At 42.3% G+C, this 23,366-nt stretch overlaps 2 protein-coding genes and 1 non-coding gene across 3 annotated transcripts in view; 1 reads left to right on the top strand and 2 right to left on the bottom strand.

The window, feature by feature from the left end:
• The window catches only part of WDR43 (WD repeat domain 43), a 35,390-nt gene extending 24,840 nt beyond the window's left edge, over positions 1–10,550 (bottom strand). Inside the window, exons 1-3 of the mRNA XM_038397016.2 lie at positions 10,244–10,550; positions 4,475–4,609; positions 944–1,065 (exon numbers count right to left, since the gene is read on the bottom strand). Coding sequence (XP_038252944.1) covers positions 944–1,065; positions 4,475–4,609; positions 10,244–10,471 — 485 coding nt within the window. The 5' untranslated portion in view covers positions 10,472–10,550. The remainder of the gene's footprint in view (positions 1–943; positions 1,066–4,474; positions 4,610–10,243) is intronic.
• LOC119854125 lies at positions 3,353–3,430 on the bottom strand. The gene has a single exon (XR_005292365.1). It is a non-coding gene; the product is annotated as a small nucleolar RNA SNORD53/SNORD92 (small nucleolar RNA).
• A 4,453-nt stretch (positions 10,551–15,003) lies between the features above and the next one.
• TRMT61B (tRNA methyltransferase 61B) lies at positions 15,004–23,332 on the top strand. The gene is made up of 7 exons (XM_038397260.2): positions 15,004–16,021; positions 16,818–16,920; positions 19,630–19,820; positions 21,168–21,259; positions 21,677–21,909; positions 22,937–23,020; positions 23,211–23,332. Exons 1-7 carry the CDS (start codon positions 15,188–15,190, stop codon positions 23,276–23,278), a joined length of 1,605 nt encoding a protein of 534 aa, XP_038253188.1. The 5' UTR covers positions 15,004–15,187; the 3' UTR covers positions 23,279–23,332.
• The last annotated feature ends 34 nt before the right edge of the window (positions 23,333–23,366 follow it).

Here is a 23,366-nt window from a genome sequence, read left to right as displayed (position 1 = left end):
TTTCCGCACAGCATACAACAGAACAAGAGCCAATTAAGATTGTTGTCATGGGCATATTTCAGAGATGTTTAAATATTTAGCCCTTTTATACTAGAACGTATGTGTGTTTTGTTGTGGCTACATATTAGCAATTTAATCTATGAATTTTCTGCCTTTTTGCAATGGTCTTACCACTTCAATAGTTTTCAGTTCATACCTTCAAAATAATGGGTGCCTGAGGTTATGATCTGAATCTGTATTTAAACATCCAAATAAGTGGTCTGATTTTCAGAAGCAATGAGCACACACCCAATGAAGTCAGCAGGAGATGCTGGGTATTCAACATTTTTGAAAATCGTGGCCTGCATTTCAATAGGCTGACACGGATTTACATAACTACGTGACTGTGAAATGCTAGATGAAGACAGTGTACTGCACAGCACATTTTTAGAGTTTCAACAGACCTACTTTATAATACAAAGAACATGTTCTAAATTAAATGCTTGTGAAATCTGGTTTTGTGAAGACAACCTAAAAACAGTTCTGAATAAAAGAGTTACCTTTTCCGTAACTGGTGTTCTCCTAATGTGGAATGGAAACGAGCAAGCACTCGAAAAATTCAAATTTATATTTTTGCCGAGACTTGTGATGAGAATGTCTGATATTTTTTATAATTGATTTTGCAGAAATGTCAGATCCAATTATTTTCTAGGCATAGTGCATCCTTTATGCCCTTCACAGGGCCACAACAGTCCCCCTCCAAAGCCCAGCAGAGTGACAGTTTTCCCTTCAGCACAGAAGACTGGCTACCAGCCCTTACTGGCATGAAGCTCAGTGTCCAAACGCCTTCCATAGCCAAATATGACACCTCCAACTAGACCTGACCAAAATGCTTTGATGAGGGGAAAAAGGGCGTGTGTAAAAGAAATGCTGACACTACTGACTGCAGACCAGTCTCACTCACCACTTCACTTTGCAGGTCTGTGTGTTCCATTCCACAATGTGTTTGTCTTCTGAACAACTATATAAGCAACCATTGTCCTGGTGCCACCGTACACAGTTTATTCTATTGTCATGACCACCATCCTACAAGAGAAAAAAAGGTTTAACTGTTAATGGGCAAATGCAGCTGGCCTTGGCTAACGAGTTTTTGTTCAATCAGCATACAGAACAGGCCACTTTTGGGGAGCTAAATCAGGTTATGGAAAATATGAAAAGGGTTATTCACTCAAACAGAGAGACGGGACTATACTGCAGTTTTAAGCTGGTCTCACAAACTTACATCTAGATGCTAGAAATATAAGTGGTTACATCTTTAAAATTCTTTGAGAATTCAAGCCGGCTCTAGCACTTTAAAGTCACAGATAAAGAAAACCATCCCCCTCCTCATTACATCAACATAAATGCAGCCCAAACAGCCTTCTGAATAAACTATGCATCTTGCTTGCCTTCTTCCCTGACCATAAATACATCTCTCAGATGGACACTTCAGAGCCTGCCTGTCCAAACAAGCTGCTAAATAAGTGCCATTTCCTTGTATTCAGCACTTCAGAAGGAACCATCACCAGACCAGACCCAAGGACTCAGCAAGAAACATCAGCCACTTCTGTCCATCAAGTGTTCAAAATGGCTGCAAGCTCACAGGCCTAGAAAAAAAACTGGACGGGCATAACTAAACACTCTACGGAATATCTCAAGATTAAATAGAGTCTAGACCAAACAAGGAAGAAAATGGGGACTGTCACGATGTAATCTCTAAAGGCAGCTAAATCTGATACCCTACACAAGGAGTTTTTTTGATAAGGGGCAGAGATGAAAGAGAAAAGGCAGGAGGAGGAAAACCAGAGGCACTAGCAGAAGGGTTTCCAGCTCTGAAATTTTAGAGAAGGTTGGGGTTGTAACATTCTATACCTCAGGAGAGCGTCCTATAACCCCCCATATTCATTTTTATATAATTGTGATTTTACATATAAAGCTTGTATTGTAAGGTATCAGGGGAAAGGTTATGATCAGTTGAAGGTCATATCATTAATGCGTATGAAATTATGAGAATTGTATTGTATGGTTGTCACTGAAACCTGGTTGTTTCAGTGACAACCATACAACACAATTCTCATAACTTCGTATGTAAGAGAATGTAAGTTGGGGAATCAGCCAGATATTAGCTTCCCAGAGACAACAGTAAGGAAAGTAGCCAACGCCCAGGCAGGAGTCAATCAACCCATCAACAACCATTGTCCAGCAAGGGAGCTATGATGCAATGACTCACTTGCATGAGGCCACACCAGGGGAATTGCTCAGACCCTTGCCTGGAGACTCAGGCACACAGGACTTAGGGTATAAAACAGACCCAGGCCAAGCATGTGGCCCCTTTCTCCTTCACCCACCCATGCTGCAAGCAACAAGGACACTCTGAAGACTCCAACTGAGGAGACTTGCCCAGATTTCAAGGGTGAAATCTGTGTACTATGAACTGCAATATCCAGTGGGGGTGAGAAATACTACTTAGTCTAGTTGTTGCCCAGTCTAATAGGGTTGAGAGTTTAGACTGTTTGCTTATATTTTATTTCTTTTGGTAACTAAATCTAATTTTTTGCCTATGACTTAAAATCAATCTTTTGTAGTCAATAAATCTATTTTACTGTTTATCTTTACCAGTGAATTTGTATGAAGTGTGTGGCAAATCTGCTCAGGTTTGCAAATGCACATTCCATTGATGAAGTAGTGAACCGATTAATAAATTTGCACTGCTCATCTTGAGCAGTGCAAGACAGTATATTCCTGAGATGCAGTGCTGGGAGCTGAGGGAATTTGGCTCTGGTGCCTCTCTCTCTGTGATTCGTGAGTGGCTCTGGGAGCATTCATGCAATATAGCTGGGTGTGGGGCTCCACATGCTGTTGTGCTGAACGCTAACAGCAACCAGAGGGCTTCGCTGCTGGTCACTAGCAAGGCATTGTGAGAGACAGCCCAGGCTGGAGAGAGTTCAGGGGGCACAGTGGTCCCACAGTCCCAAGCTGCACCCCAGGGATCCCATCACAGGGCTCATTAGTCGAGTCATTGAATAATCCTGGCATCATGTGTCCCAAACATGGGAGTTTATCAGTGTGGGGAAAAAAATGCACTGGATTATACTTAATCTGAGACCTGTATTAGAACTCAAGTGGCTACCAAAAAGCACCAGCATTTTACTAAGACTGTTCTACCCAGAATGAGGGGATGAAACACGTGCTTAGAAAAGTTATTGGATCTCTTCCAAAAGATTAAAGCAGTTTTGTAAGAGCATTGCTAACCCACTTGTAGTCATAATTTGAGTTTCTTTTTTTTAGTTAGTTTTTTTAGTTTCTGAATTTTACTATTTAATTCAGCACCAGCCTGCTCAGACAGCCAAGAGGAAAATGTCTTCACTGCAAGTCAGCAGTGAGTGAAACCAAGTAAGTATCATCACAGCAAGGCATTATGCTTGAATATGGGCAGAGAAAAATTTTAATTTGATATATTTCAAAACCAAAAATAACTTTTCAGTTATGAAAGAGTGAGGAATGTTCTTGCAATTCTAAATATATTTTTTTTTAATAATGACACCCCCAATACAAGCCACTACTCTGTTACTAACAAAAGAAAACTGGTGAACATTTCTGTGAACCCATCAAAAACATGAACTTTGTGGATAAAATAAAGATGCGTCACCAGCAAAGTTTCAGCACTGACCCTATCAATTTTAAGCTAATGTTGCTAAACCAGTACCCAACTTAACAAGGCACACAGATGCTTTCCCATATGTAATACATACACACAGTGCATCAATGCCACATGACTAATAGTCTAGAACCAGGTGGAAGAAATCAGTATTATATATCTATTCCAAAATATTATCACTGATATCAACCATTATATTCCTTTCTTTTGTTACAAATCAAGACTAAATGAAAAGGAAGAGAAGAGGTGATGTTAATGAGAAGGAAAAATGACAGCAGGATGGAACCACCTCCTGATGGGTTTGAGAAAACCATATGCTGAGACTATAAGGACTCACATAAGACTTTATATGGAAATCCAAGTCTGTGATTCACACTTTTATACAAAAGCCAACATGCCAGTGCAAGTAGCATCTCCATGCTAGCCAAAGAATTTTTTTTTTAATTTTCAGACACAGAATATTGTCTAATTGTTGAAGACGCAGTACACCCAAGACGAATTTCATGGTGTCTAAATCCTTACTATTCTCTTGAGTTAAAAGGAACTCAAGAATTACAAATGTACATGTAATCGTATGATGTTGCGCTAGCCTAGAAAAAAAGTAATTCCTCAGCCTATACATACTAGCAACACTAGAAGTAGAGTCATTCTGACATTCTTGTGGATACTATGTGCCCATTTATATGTGTAACTACATAACCATTCAGAATTTAAGACTTTGTTAAATTAGCTTAGCCCTCCCCTTTCAGCAACAGATACGACATTACAAATAGGCAGAAAGATTGATATGATGCTTACTAGTTTGCTCTGTAATTCTCCTTTAACTGTGCTGTATAATAAAATACTGCCAACCGCTGTACCAATAGCCAACAGATCAAACTGTTCGCCTGCTTCTGCAGCTTCAGATTTCCTTTTTTTCCTCTGAGGACCCTCCTGAAAAAGAGATTGGGAGTGGGGTTAAAAAAAAAGAAAAAAGAAAAGTAACAAGTTAGTCTGGTCAGCTTCCCCAAATAAGGGTTCCGTAACCCTAGAGTTCAAACAATTGGGAACAAACGTGTGTAAATTCTAGTGTAGACAGGACACGATCATGTTTTAACATGTCAACTAAAAGGATTACAAATCTTAGTGTAGACAAACCCAAAGACAGTGTGCTGCTCCATGAAGAAAACCTCAAGTGATTTTCTAGTCTTTGCTTTATTCCCAGAGCCAGGCTAAAACGTAGAACACGGAGTATGCTTCATCCCCAAAGGGGAAGATCAAAACCTTAACAGAATTTAGCACTTCTATAGTACTTTTCATTTTTCAAAGCACTTTACAAACAATAAATAAATCTTCAACTCCCCTGAGAGGAAAGTGCTATTTCCATTTTACAGATGGGAAAAATTAGGACAACACAGTGATTTGCCCAAGGCCACAAAGGAAGACAGTATCTGAACGAGCACCATATCTCATAGTTCCTGGCTCCCACGCTCAGACCATTTTTTAATCCCTTGCCCTCTCAGTTTGAGAGCCACTGACCATCTCTACACAGAGTTTCAGCCTGTCCTCGTTGGCCAGAAGTGTGGTGGGATGGCCAGGTTAGGTAAATGAAAGAGACTAGAATCAGTTTTTCAGGATGCCAAACCATAAAGAATGGAGGAAGAAAAGCCACCACCACACTTCTGCTCACAAGGGTTTAATGTCAGACTGTGTTCATACTCACCTTTTTAAGAGCTTCAGAAGAACGAAGCAGTCCCAACCCCAGGCAAAAGGAAAACATTTTTCTGCCGAGTTTGTTGTACCTTATGTAGACACTAGGTCATCTCAGATTTCATTTTTAAAAACTTTCTACCCACAGACACAAAATGAGGTTTCCTCTACAGAACAGGATATCTGCACTAATGCACTGCCAGGAAGCCCAAAAAGGACTCCTTGTGGGCTTAAAACAAGAGCAGCCAACTCTATGAGAGCCTTGCTGCTCCACCTACATAGGTGTCTATCTTACATTACAATAGGTGACATGTAGCATGTAATTAGTTTGTGCCCAAGCCCAAAGATAAGAGAGCTGCAGGGCATCTGGAAGCTTACACATTTAAGTTTAGAATTTTAAACAATGCAACCAAAAAAAAAAAGAGACACAGACTTTGGATCCTTGAAGATCCAGTACTTTAAAAACTTTTGACGCAGGGCTAAATGTAGGATATTTGGCAAGCAAAAGTAGAATCATTTTAGCTGAAGTTAACTCTATGCCAGTTTAATAAAAATCAGAATAACTGACATTTGAATAAAAAGTAACTCCATTCCAAAAGCTTTCAAATAAAGCCAAACATAAGTAGAAAGCTGAGGTCTTTGCTTTTCAGGAACATACTTTCAGGCTTCATTTTCAGAGACAAAGGAAGAAGTTTAAAAAAAAAACCGCACCAAAAACATGAGTGCAGCAAAAACTATAACACATTCCAAAGCACGTTCATATCTGGAATTAAACATTTCAAACTAGGTCTAATGCATGTTAATCTGGGTTTAAAGTCATGATCAATACTAGGTCCGAACATTAAACCAACTAACTAAACTTGTTTGGAGGTAGTCACATTAAAGCTGTGTTTAAACACAGTTCTTTGGTCAGTGAAGATCAGGCCTATGTTCGCACTGAATGGCCAGATAGTACCAGAAGACCCTAAACACTATCTGCATTTACTAATACTCTTCCATACTAAAGATGAACTGCAAAGGAAAAATTAAACCAGTTAAACACAGATGGGTGCTGAAAACCCTTTCCCCTTGAAATAGCAAGCAACCATCCATCAGCACAGAAGAACCTACTAATCTATCTAAAATTCTTCCATCCTCCCTCCAATCACCTCTTCCCCTCTCCCCCACCAATTCTTAGTCCACTAGAGATATTCCAGAACACATTACAAATACAAACAAGTCTTACCGAAGTCCATCCAACTCATAGCATTTCTGATGTCACAGAATGAGCAAGCCAGGTAGTAGCAAAGATTATCCAAAGGGAACTTGGTTTTAAGTTACCTTATATCTTTGCTGAAATGCTCCCAAAAGCCTGGCTAATGAGGGTATTTGGGTATGGCGACTTTGGAATAAAAGGTGCTAAACAAACATGAGGATTAGATATTGATCTAGAAAGTGCCTGGCTCACACCCTTCCAAAAAAAAAACCATAGAACTAAAATGCAAACCAGTCTTAGGTCCTGGTCCTGCAATGATCGCCACATGGCAATATCTCCTATTAACTTCACTGCAACCCAACACGAAGCTCACTGCAGGATCAGGGCCTTAAGATACCAGGCAACATCTAGGCTTTCACGTGCAAAACACAGAACTTGATCCTGCCACATACGAGTGCCTTACTATTTTTTCAGATGCTAGGGATTGAAGAAATATTTAGAATTAATTTATAATTTTGACTGAGGAATATTAGTATTTTAATTAAAGCAATTATGGTAAAATAATTAGATTTTTTTCTTTTAAGAGGGCATGCTTTTCCCTAATAGTCTCACATGAAAAGTAGATTTTTATAAGGGTCTGTTTCAGGGAGACTTTCTACCGACCAGCACTTTAAGAAAATAGCGTCATCATAACAAAAGCTAAAATACCTCCCACACTACAAGCACATATACAGAGATTAGGGAGATGCGTGCTCCAAGCAGCTAACACAGAGCTAGGAATTCCCAGGATTAGAGTTCAAGATCCCACCAATTTCTATAACTCATCCCCATACTGGCCAAAAAACGTGTGGTCATCATTGAAGTGGCAAGAGTCCAGAACATACTCTGCCTTTGTGTAAGTGGAACCTGGCCAAACACCACCTAGAGGCATCTACCGGCATATGATTGTTCTTAAAACATATGACACATGAGCAGAAAACAGCAAGCTTTCCAGCGCAAAAGGAAACAAAACTTACGTTACAAGCATCCTTTAGTTGGTTCAGCTATCAGAGCTTTAAGCTCCCCCCCCCCCCCGCTCATTCAATCTGAGCACATACCAACAGGTTGCAAAGCTACACAGAATAAATACTGCAAGATATGAAAAGTTACCAATTCCACAAGAGAACATGCTGAAATCCAGGTAATGCTCAAAGTTTAACATGTTAAGAGATAATTAGCACTAAGATGTGACCCAGTGTTCGACAAAGTTCCTCACACAAGACAAAAAGCCCTGTCTACACCTAGATTTTAAAAGCGTTAGCCCTCTTCTGGAGAACCATTTTCAAACACAGATCTTGCTAGAATGCTGCTTAAGGAGCTCATGTGCACATTGTATCATGCCAGGACACCATGTTATAACAATGTTTGAAAGCTATGTTTGAAAGCTACATTACAGGTTAAACATACTTTGGGTCCATCCACACAAGCAAAATTAAATCAATGCTATGAAATGGTGTCCCAACATACAATACACTAAGTGAGAGAGCCCCGCAGTTTCTTCAGTCAGCATAGATACCGAATTATAAATATGGTTTTCAAAAGTGTGTTATAATTGAGCAAATTAAAGTACAGGACAATAAATTAGGAGATCTGAACTACTTCTTTCTGCCACAGAAATCCTTTGTCCTTGGGCAGTTCACAATCTCTCCAATTTCTCAATCAGTAATATGGGATAATACTCAGGAGCACTCTCAGAATAAATTAAACAAGTACATAAAGCACTCTGAAATCCTTGTACAGATGTTATAGAAATACAAAATATTATAATATGGTTAAGCCCTATCTATACTACTAGCCAGGGAAAAACAGCACTTTCTGAACAAGAACAAGGTTCAAATACTGTTTTTATCCTTTAAAAAAAAAAAAAAAAAAAAAAGGCTGAGGTGGTGCCTTCAAATCTCAGTATAGACAGGACCTAACTGAAATAGTGCCTTGTTGTTTGAATTCTGAGCCACATCTTTGGTTTGGTAATGAACCGTAAAAAATAGATAAATGCTCTGAAATTCAACACTGGAATTTCCAATTTCCAGAATGATTGCTCTGAGTGAAATCACTGAATGTTACTCATACCTATTTAAAGCATCCCTGAATCATGGAACAATTTCCCCCTCCACAAATAACTTGCAAAGAGCAAAAATGGTGAGGCAGATATTATCCAAAAAGGAAAGACTGAATTCTACATAAATTAATAGTGGTTGAATTCCTAATGCCATTACTCTCTCCTTAAGAGTATCTTACCAATAGAGCTGATACAAAGGACAGCATATTGCAAATATGATTCATTCTTTGAGCAAGGCATACTTACAGCTATTACACATATACACAGTTCAATTAATTTACATGGCTAATACAAACCTATTTCAGAAGAACTACCTGTCAGCCAAATCATTCTGTCACAGCCATAGGTGAGAATGGCTTACCCAAGTGCTTCCCTCCACCCCCAATTATCTGGATCCCCAGATATTTTTGATTACACAAGCATTTTGGATAAATGGGTCTGTACAAGGTATATGTCAAAAGTGTCCCATAGATTCAATAAATCATTGTTCCCGAGTTCTTTTCCTATCTTTGGACACTGGGTGACCTTGGGCAAGACACATACTCCCTTCATCAGTTTTCCCAACCTGTAAAAGTAGAAAATGCTTACCTACATCACAAAGGGGCTGAGAGTCTTAGTGCAATAACACCTCTAAAGTGCTTAGAGGCTCCCTAATGAAAGACACCACAGGTGTTATTGTGGCATAGATAAAGTACACACAGGCACAGATGAAGCACCATACACGTAGCGACTGTAAACTCTGTGTTACTACTGCTCCAGAAAGAAAAGGAGGACTTGTGGCACCTTAGAGACTAACAAATTTATTTGAGCATAAGCTTTCGTGAGCTACAGCTCACTTCATCGGATGCTGTAGCTCGCGAAAGCTTACGCTCAAATAAATGTGTTGTGGCACCTTAGAGACTAACACATTTATTTGAGCGTAAGCTTTCGTGAGCTACAGCTCACTTCATCGGATGCTGTAGCTCGCGAAAGCTTACGCTCAAATAAATGTGTTAGTCTCTAAGGTGCCACAAGTCCTCCTTTTCTTTTTGCGAATACAGACTAACACGGCTGCTACTCTGAATACTGCTCCAGAGGAGACGACACCAGCTTGGGCCACCCAAGGACTACCTCACCACTAGATGCACCCACGATGGGAGGTAAGATTCCCCCATCCCACGCTCTCCCCACCCGCAAGCCTAGGACTTGGCTCATCTAATTCTTCCCTTCCCCCAGGGGCTTGCCCGCACTGGAGCGGCTCCCCCGGGAGGGGACCCTGTCGGCCCCACCACGGGTGGGTGCCCCACGTGCGCTGCCGGGGGCCCGTCTGTAGTCGCGTTGCCCGGCAGGGTGGTGCGGGCAGGAGGCGGGAGGCCTGCAGGAAATGGGGAGGGGGGCTGTGACCGTGTACCCGTCACACGGGGGCTCTTCCCGGCTGTCGGGGCGGCTCCTCCCCCCCGCACTCGGGGCCTGCTGGCTGCTCTCCCCGGGGAAGCCACATGGTGCCGGGAGCTGGGGCGGCGCAGGCCCGGCCCCGCACGGGGCGAGCGGGCGGCGGCGGCGGCGGCTCCCCGGCCCGGCCCCGCGTTCCCTCCCGCCCCCGTACCTTGCTCGGGGGCTGGCGGTCCCCCGGCGGGGCCCAGGCCAGGCAGGTGCAGGCGGCGCTGAGGTGGGCGGAGGGCACGTACTCGTGCTGCAGGCGGCTGCTCGGTGTGTCCCACACCCGCAGGCGCCCGTCGGGGCCGCACAGCGCCAGGGAGCGGCGGCCGCGCGGGGAGAAGGCGCAGGGGGCCCGCGGGGCGTCCCCGCCACACGCTGCTCCGGCCGCCGCCATGGCGCTCTCGGCCCGGCCTCTGCTCCAGGCCAGCGGCGCAGCGGCCACGTGTTTCCGCCCCGCGCAGGCGCACTGGGCGGGGACGGGCTGCGCCGCTCCGCCCCTCCGCTGCACGGCCCGCGGTGGGATGGAGGGCTGAGTGTGGCAGGAGGGGGTGGCAGGAGAGGGGTCTAGGGAGGGGCTGAGTGTGGCAGGAGAAGGAGTCGGGGGGGAGGTGAGGGTGGCAGGAGGGGCTGAGTGTGGCAGGAGAGGGGGTGTGATGTGTGTTCAAATAGTATTTTCAGGCTGGTGGGGGGAGGGTTATGAGAGTATCAAGGGTGAAAGATGGGGTCCTGTGGGCTGAATATATGACAGCTTTGGGAAATACTTTCGGTGTGCTGGGGTTTTTTTTTGGGGGGGGGGTGGGTGTCAAGAGATGTATGACAAGCTTTTTTTTAAAAGTTTTTTTAAGGCTTCTAATTTTGCAGGCCTGTCAAATGTAGGATATAATGTGACTGTACCAAGGGATGCCTGGGACATGGTTGCATATTAATTTTATTAAGATTCATCTCGTTGTTAGATACTCGGAAAGAGTAAACACTGCAGAAACATCTGCTTTCTCTCTGCCAGAACTGATCAAAGGATTCATAGATTCCCAGGCCAGAAGGTATCCATGTGATCATCTAGTACAGGGATCGGCAACCTTTGGCATGCGGCCCACCAGGGAAAGGCCCTGGCGGGCCAGGCTGGTTTGTTTGGCCGATCGTGGCTCCCATTGGTATCCCAGGCCAATGGGGGCTGTGGGAAGGGCGGCCAGCACATCCCTCAACCCGCGCCGCTTCCTGCAGCCCCCATCGACCTGGAGCGGTGAATCGCAGCCAGTGGGAGTCATGATCAGCCAAACCTGCAGACACTGCAGGTAAACAAACTGGCCGGGCCCGGCAGCACACTAGGGGCTTTTCCTGGTGGGCCACATGCCAAAGGTTGCCGATCCCTGATCTAGTGCGACTTCTTGTGTAACATAGGTCATAGAAAGTCTCCAAAGTAATTCTTAGAGCAGAGCTTTTAGAAAAATATCCAATCTTGATTTAAAAATGGTCAGTGATGGAGAATCCACCATGGCTGTTCCAATGGTTAATTACTTTCAATGTTAAAAATGTACACTTTATTTCCAGTCTGAATTTGTCCAACTTCAACTTCCAGCCATTGGATTGTGTTATACTTTTCTCTGATAGATTGAAGAGCCAAGTATTAAATATTTGTTCCTAGACATATACATTCCCATTTAGTTAAATCAAAACACATATTGTTTTCCTGCGCATAGCTTACCAAGCAATCCAGTGACCTATCCTCTTCGTTATTTAACACTCCCCCAACTTTTGTGTCATCACCACAATTTTGGTGATATTTTTATGTTTGTCCAGGTCATTAGTAAAAATGTTAAGTAGCATAAGGCAAAGAACTGATCCCTGTGGGAGCCCCCTAGAAACACATCTGTCTATGATGTTTCCCTGTTTTTAATTACATTTTGAGACCAATCTGCCATTTTTAATCCATTTAATGTGTGCCATGCTAATTTTATATTGTTCTAGTTTTTTAATCAAAATGTCATGCAGTACCAAGTCAAATGCCTTACAGAAGTTGAGAGAGACAATGTCTTTTATTTTGGATCAATTTGTGTTGGTGGAAGGTACAAAGCTTTTGAGCTTCAGGTCTGGGGAAGGTACAGAAGTCTAAGTATATTACGTCAACACCAAACTTGTAATCTTATCAAAAAAAAAAAAGATACCAAGTTCGTTTGACAAAAAGAAAAGGATTACTTGTGGCACCCTAGAGACTAACAAATTTGAGTATAAGCTTTTGTGAGCTACAGTTTGACAGGATCTGTTTTTCATAAACCCATGTAGACTGGCATTAATTATATTACTCTCCTGCATTAATTGAGTTCTGTATTAGCTGCTCCATTATCCTGTAGGAGTGATAGGAAATAGAAAAAAGAAAAGGAGTACTTGTGGCACCTTAGAGACTAACAAATTTATTAGAGCATAAGCTTTCGTGAGCTACAGAGCTCACGAAAGCTTATGCTCTAATAAATTTGTTAGTCTCTAAGGTGCCACAAGTACTCCTTTTCTTTTTGCGAATACAGACTAACACGGCTGCTACTCTGAAACAGGAAATAGAAAATACAGCCTAGATATCAGAAAAAAAGTCTTGGTCAGTGGGGTCTATTAAAATGCAACATAGTTTCCCATGGGTAGTGGTGGAAGTCCCCGTGGGTAAGATATTTTAAGCAAGAATGGAAAAAGCACTAGAAAGTGTAATCTAGAGGGGTAATCTAGATGCATCCGATGAAGTGAGCTATAGCTCACGAAAGCTTATGCTCAAATAAATTTGTTAGTCTCTAAGGTGCCACAAGTATTCCTTTTCTTTTTTTCCTTGCAAATGTAAATTTTTTCATACCCTCTCATTTAATAATTCCTGTCTACTTCCTTTAACATGGGGAAAATTAATACGATGAAAAAAAATGAAAATATTGCTAATGACCAATGTGTCTCTATCATAAATAGTTTTCCACAGAAGAGGAGAGCAGGCAAAGCCCAGAAACCTGTTCTGAATGTAAACATATTTATAGACTGTTAGTATAAATGTATAATGACTTATGTTCAGCATTAAAACCATGCATATCTCACAGCCAGAAGATCTTCAAGAGCTATTAACATGATTATCTATTTGATTTACAGCGCCTGGAAATATGGTAGTCACTTTACAGAAACATGAGAAAAGACAACCAGTAACATTTTTAAAAGTGCCTTTAAAAACAGGACTTGGGCTCATAAGTCATATAGGTGCTTTTGAAAATTTTACTCAAGGTCTGTGTCCCACAGGGATGATGGCAAGGGATGAGAAAGTACATAATAGTTTACAGTAACAATATAAGAATTCACTCTGGGTCTGTGTATATCTTATGGTTCTGATGCAAATAATGAAGCTTTGAATTTTTTTCCTCAGTGAAGGAACTGACTTCTAAACAACACAGCAGAAATTAATTTTATGGAAGGATTTAAAGGAAGGTTAGGAAGAGGGAAGATGGATTGTTAAATTAGTTTCTCTTAGTTTTAGGTTTTCAGCTATTGTTTTTTGAAATAGACACATGCCATCAGATTCCCATTTTCTTCCCTCTTTTAAGGTTCCAGTCTTGCAGTGAGCTCCCTGTGGTCCCACGGTCCATCCACACTGAGTTCATTCCAGATGGGGGCCTTATAATTCATTCTGAAAAATAAAGACAATGTTCCAGCATAAACAGAAACCTTAAATCTTCAGAAAATGTAGTCAATCCCTGACCTCCAGCCTAGTGGTTTTCCAGTTGTTCCCTCTTCACCATTAGGCATTGTAAATGAAAACAAGCTTCTAGACAAACTTCTAGACAAAGTTATATTCAAATTTACAACATATTGTAATTCTTTTGATTGTATGTTTTTGAAAAACATTAAATTGCAGCAGCATATTTGCATTACTTATGTTTTGTGCCAAACTGTTTTGCTAAAATAAAGTTAAATTACAGTATAATTCATTTAAATTAAAATGTTATGTTTCATGTTTTTGTCTGGCTGAACAAGAAGCCAGATTTTAATTTTATTCATTCAAATTAGTTGTTACTTCCAAGGTATGTTTTTGTTTTCTTGTTTTGGGGGGGAGGGATGTGTGGCAGCAACTATAAGAGGGTAAAATAAATAATAATCTTAGCATTCATATAGCAATTTTTTTTGTTCAAAATACTTTAACTGGATTTTGATTAATGTTTGTCATCTTCAGGACAGATTTGAGAGTCAGTTATTCCCCTTTTTTATAGATGGGAATGTTTATGGGATTGTATTTCAAATCCTTCCAAATCTCGTTTACTTAAGAACATATGAACTGACATACTGGGTCAGACCAAAGGTCCATCTAGCCCAGTGTCCTCCTGTCTTCAGACAAAAAGAAAAGGAGGACTTGTGGCACCTTACAGATTAACGAATTGATTTGATCATAAGCTTTCGTGAGCTACAGCTCACTTCACTGGATGCGCATCCGATGAAGTGAGCTGTAGCTCACGAAAGCTTATGCTCTAATCAATTTGTTAGTCTCTAAGGTGCCACAAGTCCTCCTGTTCTTTTTGCGGATACAGACTAACAGGGCTGCTCCTCTGAAACCAGTCTTCAGACAGTGGCCAGTGCCAGGTGCCCCAGAGGGAATGACTAGAACAGGTAATCATCAGGTGATCCGCTCCTTGTCGCCCATTTGTTCCTACTTGGAAGGACCCAGCTTTGCAGTCTGTATTCATTTTAAAGCCGTTTTCAAATCTTTCCCCTGCACGGTGACGGGTTTTCATGCATCCTTTTCAAAAGCTCAGGCTATTAGGGTGCGGGGGTCGAAGGAACGCAGGGCTGCCTGTGAAGGGAACAGCAGCTGCTGGACGCCAATCTGATCGGCGCTGCCTGGGCCACGTGGGCAAACACGTGGATCCGGGCGGTCGCAGGCTTAATACAGACGGGAGTCGCCGTGTTGGGCCTCGCGGTTCCTGCAGGGGGAAGGCAAAGGCGAGTCCGCCTGCGCGTGAGCGAGGCCTTAGTCCAGCCCCGGGGTGGCGGGCGGGCGGCGGGACAGGCTGGGCCGGCAAGCAGCGCCCGGACCCGGACCCGGACCCGGACCCGGGCCCGGCCGCTCTGCGTGCAGCGCCCCCGGCGGGAGGGCGCGGCCATGCTGCAGTGCGCCGGGCGGCGGCTGAGCCTGCGCGCGCTGGGAAGGCAGAGTCGGGCGCCGCAGCCCGCGCGTGCGGGGCCGCAGAAGAGCGCGTGGGTGCCGCCGGGCGGGAGGAGGCGGGCGCTGCTGGGCGGGGGCGTGTCCGTGCCTTGCAGGTGTGGGGCTAGCGATCGCGCCGGGGCAGCGGCTGCCGCTCCCCTGCCTTCAGCCCCTCGGCCCCGGGCGGCCAGAGCGCTGTGTTCCGGCGCGCCCCGGCAGGGAGATGGCGCCCAGTCGGAAGAGCAGGTCGCTGTCGCGGCCTCCCCCCCGGCGCAGGGGCTGGGGAGCCGGAGGAGGCGAGCTTGGGAAAGGGCCCTGTCTCCCCTGGAAAGAGTGAGCCGACTGCTGCCGGAGGAGTTGCTCTCGGGCGAGATCGGGGACATACGGCGCGCAGACCAGGGGGAATCAAGGCAGGAGGACGGCCGTGGAAACAGCGACTCTCAGCCGCCCGCTGCCAGTCGGGCTGCCGCAGCACGGCCGCAGAGGGATGAAGACCATGCGCCTGTTGACACCCCTAACACGGCGGCGAAAGATGGGACTTTCCAAGTCGGGGACTTGATCGTAGCAGAGTTTCGCAGAAAAACCTACCTGGAGTTTAAACATATGCGTAACCTGACAGCTGTCGGGAAATTGAATAGCAACTGGGGGGCTATTAGCCACCTGGAGATCATAGGCAAGCTACCGGGCCAAATGTTTAGGACTTCTAGTGGGTTTCAGTTCCTGATAAGGAGACCAGCCTTAGAAGATTTTGTGCTGTTGATGAAGAGAGGACCTACTATTTCATATCCAAAGGTAAGTCACGGTTGCGTGGGTTGTCAGTTGTTGCAATGGATGTTTCCAGAACTGAACAATTTTAACTTAAAAACCTGTTTTAAACAGCAGCCGGTGACGATGATTGGTTTTAAAAAGGCAGGACCGCCCGGGCCCGGGCCCGGTTCACCCAGCGACAAGATGGGCACCCAAGCCTTTGCGTTAAGGTGGTGAAGGGCCCGCTGAGCCATGGGTTTAGGGAACTTTGATTAGATGTACAGTTCCAATCTCCAGGTTCTGGAGATGCTTTGGATGTCTGTTAAGCAGCCCTTCACATATAAAAGTGTGGGTAGCCCTAATTTAAAACCTTGTTAGAGATGCAGGTCTCCAATGGAGAGTCTTTTGATGTTAATTTGCATATACAAGCATTTTCAGTTTAGGGAAACAGCCATACAATTTATTTTTAGACAGCTTCCTTACTACTAAAAAGTCAGTGTTTTACAGTGGGATATTTTAGCTTTCACAATCATAATTTGCCACTTTTGTGTTTTTAATATATTAAGGAGTCCTATCATTCCTGTATTAGTGAATTACTTCTTCCTATTTAATATTTGCTCTGTTGATCTGAATAGCTGCAGGATATTCAGGTGGCTTATGCGATTGCATAGTGATTTTCAGAGACACAGCATACCCACACCTCCTATTGATTTCAATGGAACCCAAGAGTACTCAGCACCACTGAAAATCAAGCCATCCATTTAAGCTGTATTCTAACATATTACTGTTTGAATATACAGTATAGAAAGTATTGGGTTTTTACTTCTCTTTTAACCCTTAGGATATTAATGCAATGCTGATGATGATGGATATCAACCAAGGAGACACTGTGGTGGAAACTGGTACTGGGTCTGGTGGTATGAGCTTGTTTCTGTCAAGAGCAGGTAATTTAGATTTAACTAATTTAGGAGTTTATTTGGGAAGGAACACAGATAATACTCGTATAATAAGTGCTACTTTTCCATTAATAAAAAAAAAACTTGAAGTCACTCTCTATGTCCACTTTCAGGATTTGCTGTGACTTTTCAGATTTATACGTACTGTTTACCTAGGGTGAAATTTAGCACTGTGCAAAGGGCCAGCACATAGCCCATAAGCCATTTAAGCTGCATTTTGATGTCATAAGGTGTACAGGCCTTGTGCTGATGCTTGTATGGGTCCAAATTTCACTCTATATTTTTATCATTGCTTCATTGGTATCCTTGTATTGCCTTTCTAGCCCCTTTCTTGCTATTCTTGGGTTACTCTTTCCTCACCCCTCTTTGACTGTGTGTAGGTAAGTAGACTGCATCGCTGAAGTTGTGATCATAGGAGAGGAGCAGCTCTGCTCTTGAGGTTGAGGTTTGCTTAGGCCATGTCTACACTGCAGTGGACAGCTATTGTACTGCAGCCATAGTGCTGTAGCGTAGATGCTTCTTGCATTGATGAGAAGGGATTTTTCTATTGACGTAGTTATTCTACCTCTTCGAGAGGCACTAGCTAGGTCCATGGAAGAATTTCTCCATCAACCAAGCTGCATCGACAGTGGGGGTTAGATTGACCGAACTATGTCACGCAGGGCAGGACCATGAAGCCGAAATAGAAGTGGTGGGGCCAAGATGATATGGGAGGAACTAGTTGCCACATTGCAAATGGAATCAGAGCCAGCACAAGAGTCCCAGACAGAACAGATCATTTATTTTCTGTGATAGGCTTGATGAATTCTCCTGCATTAGAAATGATAAACAGAGTCTGCGCCAGGCACTGAGAACAGGTATGCGTGGCACAGAAACTCATTGAGATTAGGGTGAGGCATAGTCAGTGCATGGCATGGCATGGCACGGTACACACTGCTGAGACTGTACTGGGGAGCTGAGAACAGGAATGCTTGGTGCTTACAATGCTGAGGCCAGGGCGAGGAGCTGAGAACCAGCAAGCTTGACATAGGCCCACAGGAGCTGACAGATAAGGAGGGCAGGATGAGAACAAGCTTTGAGAGGAATGGACCAATAAACACCCATTGTTTCAGGTTGTATCATCTCCACCATGGGGTGTTCTCATTCTGCTGAGAACATTTCTTTGAGATGAATGGGCTACTTCACGCCTCCATGAGCTTCCTGTGAGGAAGAGGGAAATGTAGAACCTCTTCCCTATACACTGGACCTAGATGTGAGGTACAGATTCTGGACCTCCACTCTCCTCTCACTTCTGTCTGCATTCTTCACAGCCTTTTGTCCTCCCTTGGGCCTCAAAATTTACCAGGGACATGTAATTTTTTTTCCCTACAATTTCAATGAAAAAGGGATCATCTTCAAAGTGGTCTTTGCTCTTTGGGAATTCAGACACCCTGACAGAACAAAACCATAAGAGGGGGAAGGTTGGGCACCTTCCTGTCCAGTGACATAACTGGTAACGGCCAGAGAGTGGAACCGTCGATGCCTTCTGCCCTTCCTGCCCCCTTCCCTACAAATATCCCCATATTCATCCCAAATTCTTCTCTATGGCTGCTCCACCAGGCTGGGAGAAAGAGCTCCTTCACTCCCCTTTCTTCACTTGAGGAAGGAACCTAGAACTCCCCACCTCCCCTGTTCTGCTTCCAATAGTAGAAAATGGGCTCCCCAGGTTTTCCTTCACCCACAGTTGCTGCTGCTCCTACGGAAAAGGGGATGTCAGAGTTGTGCAGAGGAGTAGGGAGAGAAGGGGATCAGAGTGGTGCAATGTTGACACAAGGCTTAAGTGGTCCATAGACACCTTGTGTTGACCTTCTGCACAGAAGTGAATTTCAGCAAGAGAGCCATGCTTCTGTTACTGTGAATGTAAAACCTACCCTGACTTAGACACCTTCATTTCCAGTGCCTATGTTTATCTTTCCTGAACTCCTGTATCCGCTACAGAGCGAGTTAACTGAAGGACAGAGTGTCTGGGTGAGGCTGCTGTTTCACTCCTGGAGACTTGCCCTCTGATGTGGGTTACAAGTGAAAATAAGTGCATTGGGTTTCAGTGTAGTCTCTGTTTGACCACTGCTTTAATCTTGCCCCAATATTAGGCATAACTGAGGCTATGCCCTGCAGTTGCTGCGCTGTAACTCCCGCGTGTGGCTGGTGCAGGCATAAACTAAAAGGTTCCTAGTTCTCATTAATGTTATCCTCTCTGAACAGGGCTACATTAATGTGCATTAGAAACCTTTTAGTTTGTGCCTGCAGCATCTGCCCTGGAGAGAGACAGCACATAACTTTATTGCAGCAGTGTAGATTAGCTCATACCATTGTTGGCAGAGAGATCAGAGATAGAAAGGACCATAGATATTGAGTTCTTCTCTTGTCACTAGAGATGCTCTCTAGAGGTCAGAGTTGAGACAAATGGTTCTGCCAGCCTCTGCTGTATCTGTTCATAGAGTAACATCTTGGAGGCTGAGATTTGGCACTTTTTACCTGCACAGGAGCACTTAAATTTAAACCAAAATAAATTGTAGTTGATTCTTTTATATAATAATTTGCTAGGGTAAGGAAAGGGAGACATTTTAGACTAACCCATGCTGTTGTTTACTTTGATGTTTTTAACTTGTTAACTTGAATCAGGAAAAAGTAAATTTAGTGTGTTTCATTTGCTTTAAGTTGGGCCTCGAGGACGTGTCATAAGTTATGAAATCAGAAAAGATCACCATGCGGTAGCTAAGAAGAATTACAGGCGCTGGCGTGATGCATGGGAAATAGGACATGCAGAAGAGTGGCCAGATAACGTGGATTTCATTAATAAAGATATTTTAACAGCTGCTGAGGATATGAAATCTATAACATTTGATGCAGTAAGTCTTTAGTAGAAAACTCCCTACCTTAAAGAGATTGGCATCTGATTTTTTATTTTCTGATTAAATAAAAAGCAATTTTCTTATCCGCTCCATTGTGGGATTTCCCACATCTAGCCTAAGCATAAAGAAACAACCAAGCCTCTGTTAGCGGGGATGGATAAATCCCGTTGTCAGCAAGTGTCTGAAAATCTGATGGTGCATCACCCTCAAAAGAAACCCTGATAGTCTATACATTTACTCCTTTCTGTCTTATAGGAGAAAGCACACTGTTAGTCTCCATTGGCAGTAGTACAGTTGTGAGGGAAAATAGATTTTTCCACTGCTGAACTAGGCACATGCTATGTATGTATTAAGTTCAAGAAAAATTGGAGACTTGTTGTTTAAAAAATAACCCTTTTATATCACCTGTGCTCCTGAATAAAATGTTACTAGTCTAAATTGAAGTAATGAAGGGTATTGTCAATTCCTCTGTTTTAAGGCTGTAACTCTTAACATTTTCATTCAAAGTATGTAAACAAAATACATTTTTGGTTTTTATATCCTTATTCTTTTAAATTGATGTGTTTTACAAGAATTGGTTGAATGCATATTGTTCCAACATAAACAGTGGGAAGCTAGTTAATGCAGTATTTTATTATCAGTCTTACTGACTCAACATAAATCTTTAGATTAAACAAATTAAATGAAATTTTGTTGACGAGTTTATGTGCACAGATTCAAAATGGCCAGCACCTAAAAATATAATCTGACTCAGAATCTTGGATAAAACAGTTTTAGTCCACAAAATAGGTATTCTTACATACTCATTCTTTGTTTGCAGCTTAAATAGTTTCTTGAAGAGGGGTTTTCAGAGAGTTTGCTGAGATAGAAGTCTGAGTTAAACATCTGAATTTTAATATTTAATAGTATGATGTGATTATTTCATTGCAAAATATGGTTTGAATATTAACTTTTTAAAGCAGATAAAAAAATCAATTACATGCAATCTGTTTCAGGCATTAGTTTTTTTTTTTTTATTCTGCCAGCATGATATAGTTTAATTGCTGGACAGTTTGACATTAACCCAACACTACTGTATTTTGGTTAAATATGAACAGCTCATTTAGTAAAAACTACCAGATCTCATCAATGCTTCATTTGGAATGCAGTAACACTGAAAGGTCTAAGAGTTCAGGATTTATTTTTTTTTTTTTAAATGCATGGATTTTAGGCCTACATAATCTGTTCAGAGGATGGAATAAAATTAATTTTCCATGAACTAACTCATTGTTTTCTGCTTTTGTTCACTTGGAGAAACTGATTTGTCTATTCAGTTTGGTTAATAATTATCTTGTTCTTCTATAGGTTGCTTTGGACATGCTTAACCCTCAGATAGCTTTGCCTGTTTTGTATCCACATCTTAAGCAGGGTGGTGTATGTGCTGTATACCTAGCAAAGTAAGTATTAAAACCTGGCATTTATAAACTTGTCCGATACAGACATCGGATAACTGTAGTTTTGTTAAGCATGTCTTTATGCATAATAGATTTTAAATAGAAAATGTTTTTTTGTCAAGTTTTCTATATTTGTTTTTTCTGTAATACTTTGAGATGCACTCAGTACAAGTCCTGCAGTCTTTACCTTAGGCAAAATTCCCATTGGTGTCAGGGGGAGTTTTACCTGAATGTCTGCAGGATAATTGCCTATGTTCTTCAATGCAGTAGTCAGATTTGTTGCTGGGTTATACTAAAGCTGATGGCTTTGTCTTCATCAAGAAGTGAAGACCACAGTGCAGTGCCCAGGTCCAGGACTAGCAGTTGTATAAAAGGATCTCAAAGAAAAATGTAACACTATCTCTCCTGCATTTCTCAAAGTATCACACAGGTTATTGATCTGTTGGAAGGAATACGGACCTGCAATCTCTCTCTCTTATGTGAAAGGATCATTGAGGTGACTCACAAAGATTGGTTGGTACTCCCTGCTAAGCGGAAGGATGGCAGGTTAGCCCCAAGAGTGGAACCTCCACAAATTATAGATGAGGAACCTCAACGAAAAGGTGAAGAACTTCCTATTCAGGATCAAGCAGTAGTTGGAGAAAATGATATTGGTAAGGAGCTACCCTGAATTAGATATGTATTGGACTAGAAGACTAATGTAAATCCCACCCCCCCCCCCCTTGAAGAGAGATTTTCCCTCACCACATCTGCTGGTTTTCTAACACCTTTCCAGAAGCATTGCTGTTGCATGATGCAAAAGTACTAGCCCATGCTTAACAGACAGAGACTTGCTGTTGGTGTGGTTGGCTTGCAGTATAATTTTTTTGTAGTCTGAAAGCTGCAAATCTGGGTCTCTATGCATGAAATATAAACAGACACTTTTTACTTTATCATATAAACGAGGGGTTTTTTAGAGCTAAAATCTAATCCTGTAAAATACCATTTTCTGTTTTTCAGACACTTCCTGATCTACTCACCCCTAGCTCTTGTACTTCTTCCTATGAAAAGTACTAGGAGTAGTGAAGCTGAAAGTCTGGGTTGTGGAGAACAGGTTTAGCACCCAAGTCCTCTCCTCCTACAAATTTTTTCTGGCTACAATCAATATTTCTTGGGAAGCTCTTTCCTAAATTTTGATTGGCAGCTATATTAATGGTAAATATAAATGAGATGACCTTTTAATAAATCCAGTTGCAAATTAAATACATACAAAATAAATTCTAATTGGCAGCTCAATCATGCTAGTCAGTGAAACTTTTTAAACTTGAATTCAGAAACTGTTGTCTTAGGGTAGCTCCCATGTTCAGACTATTGCTGCTTTCTGATCCATTATGATTATGGTCTGTGTTAGGACTGCGTATAGCAGACATTAACCAAAACAGGATATTTTGTCTGCAAGCTGCAGCTCTGACAAATTCAGATAGTACAGCTCATTCTAGCTATAGATTTGTGAATATAGAAAAAGAGGCTGTCTGTACTGATGGATGGCTGCAGAGCAGCCTGATAGGAGTAGATTAACAAAAGAGAGAGGCAAGATATTAGGGATATTAGTATTTAGACCTAAAATACACTCATCTGATGTATGTAAATCTATTTATTTTTTACCTGTCAGGAAATAAATATATTTTTATTTTGATTCAGCAGAATCACTTTCTGATTATGTCGAACCATATGGTTCAGTGCCTTACATTGCTAGACCTTACCCTTGGCAAGCTGGTCACACAGGTAAGAAATGTTTGGGAAATGTTTTTATAATATTTGTTAAATGGTATTGTATTTTTCACAAACACTCGCTCTTTCTAAACTAGTATTTTATCATTGACATAATGAAATGATATAACTTATAGCAGTTATCTATTAAATGCACACTGAGGTTGCTGTGGCAATAATATATATTTTTTTCCCCTCCAACTAGCATTTCTCATCAAGATGAGGAAATATAAAGTGGCATATCCAGACACTGCTCCAGATGGCAGCTGCTAATTTGAGTACTGTACTTTGCCAGAATAAAATTAAATGTTGTAAATGGCTGTTGAATTTTGTAGACTTGTGAATTTTTTTAAATTACTAC

This window comes from Dermochelys coriacea, chromosome 3, assembly GCF_009764565.3.
Source record: "Dermochelys coriacea isolate rDerCor1 chromosome 3, rDerCor1.pri.v4, whole genome shotgun sequence".
Classification (NCBI taxonomy): domain Eukaryota; kingdom Metazoa; phylum Chordata; order Testudines; family Dermochelyidae; genus Dermochelys; species Dermochelys coriacea.
Note: the sequence above shows the minus strand (reverse complement) of the source record. Positions and strands in the feature narration are given on the sequence as shown.

Excerpts from the sequence above, each read along its gene's own strand:
- TRMT61B (XM_038397260.2), top strand. The coding sequence starts at position 15,188 with ATGCTGCAGTGCGCCGGGCGGCGGCTGAGCCTGCGCGCGCTGGGAAGG. Across the intron at positions 19,821-21,167 it reads AATCTATAACATTTGATGCA|GTTGCTTTGGACATGCTTAA; the intron begins GTAAGTCTTTAG and ends GTTCTTCTATAG. Across the intron at positions 21,260-21,676 it reads TGTGCTGTATACCTAGCAAA|TATCACACAGGTTATTGATC; the intron begins GTAAGTATTAAA and ends CATTTCTCAAAG.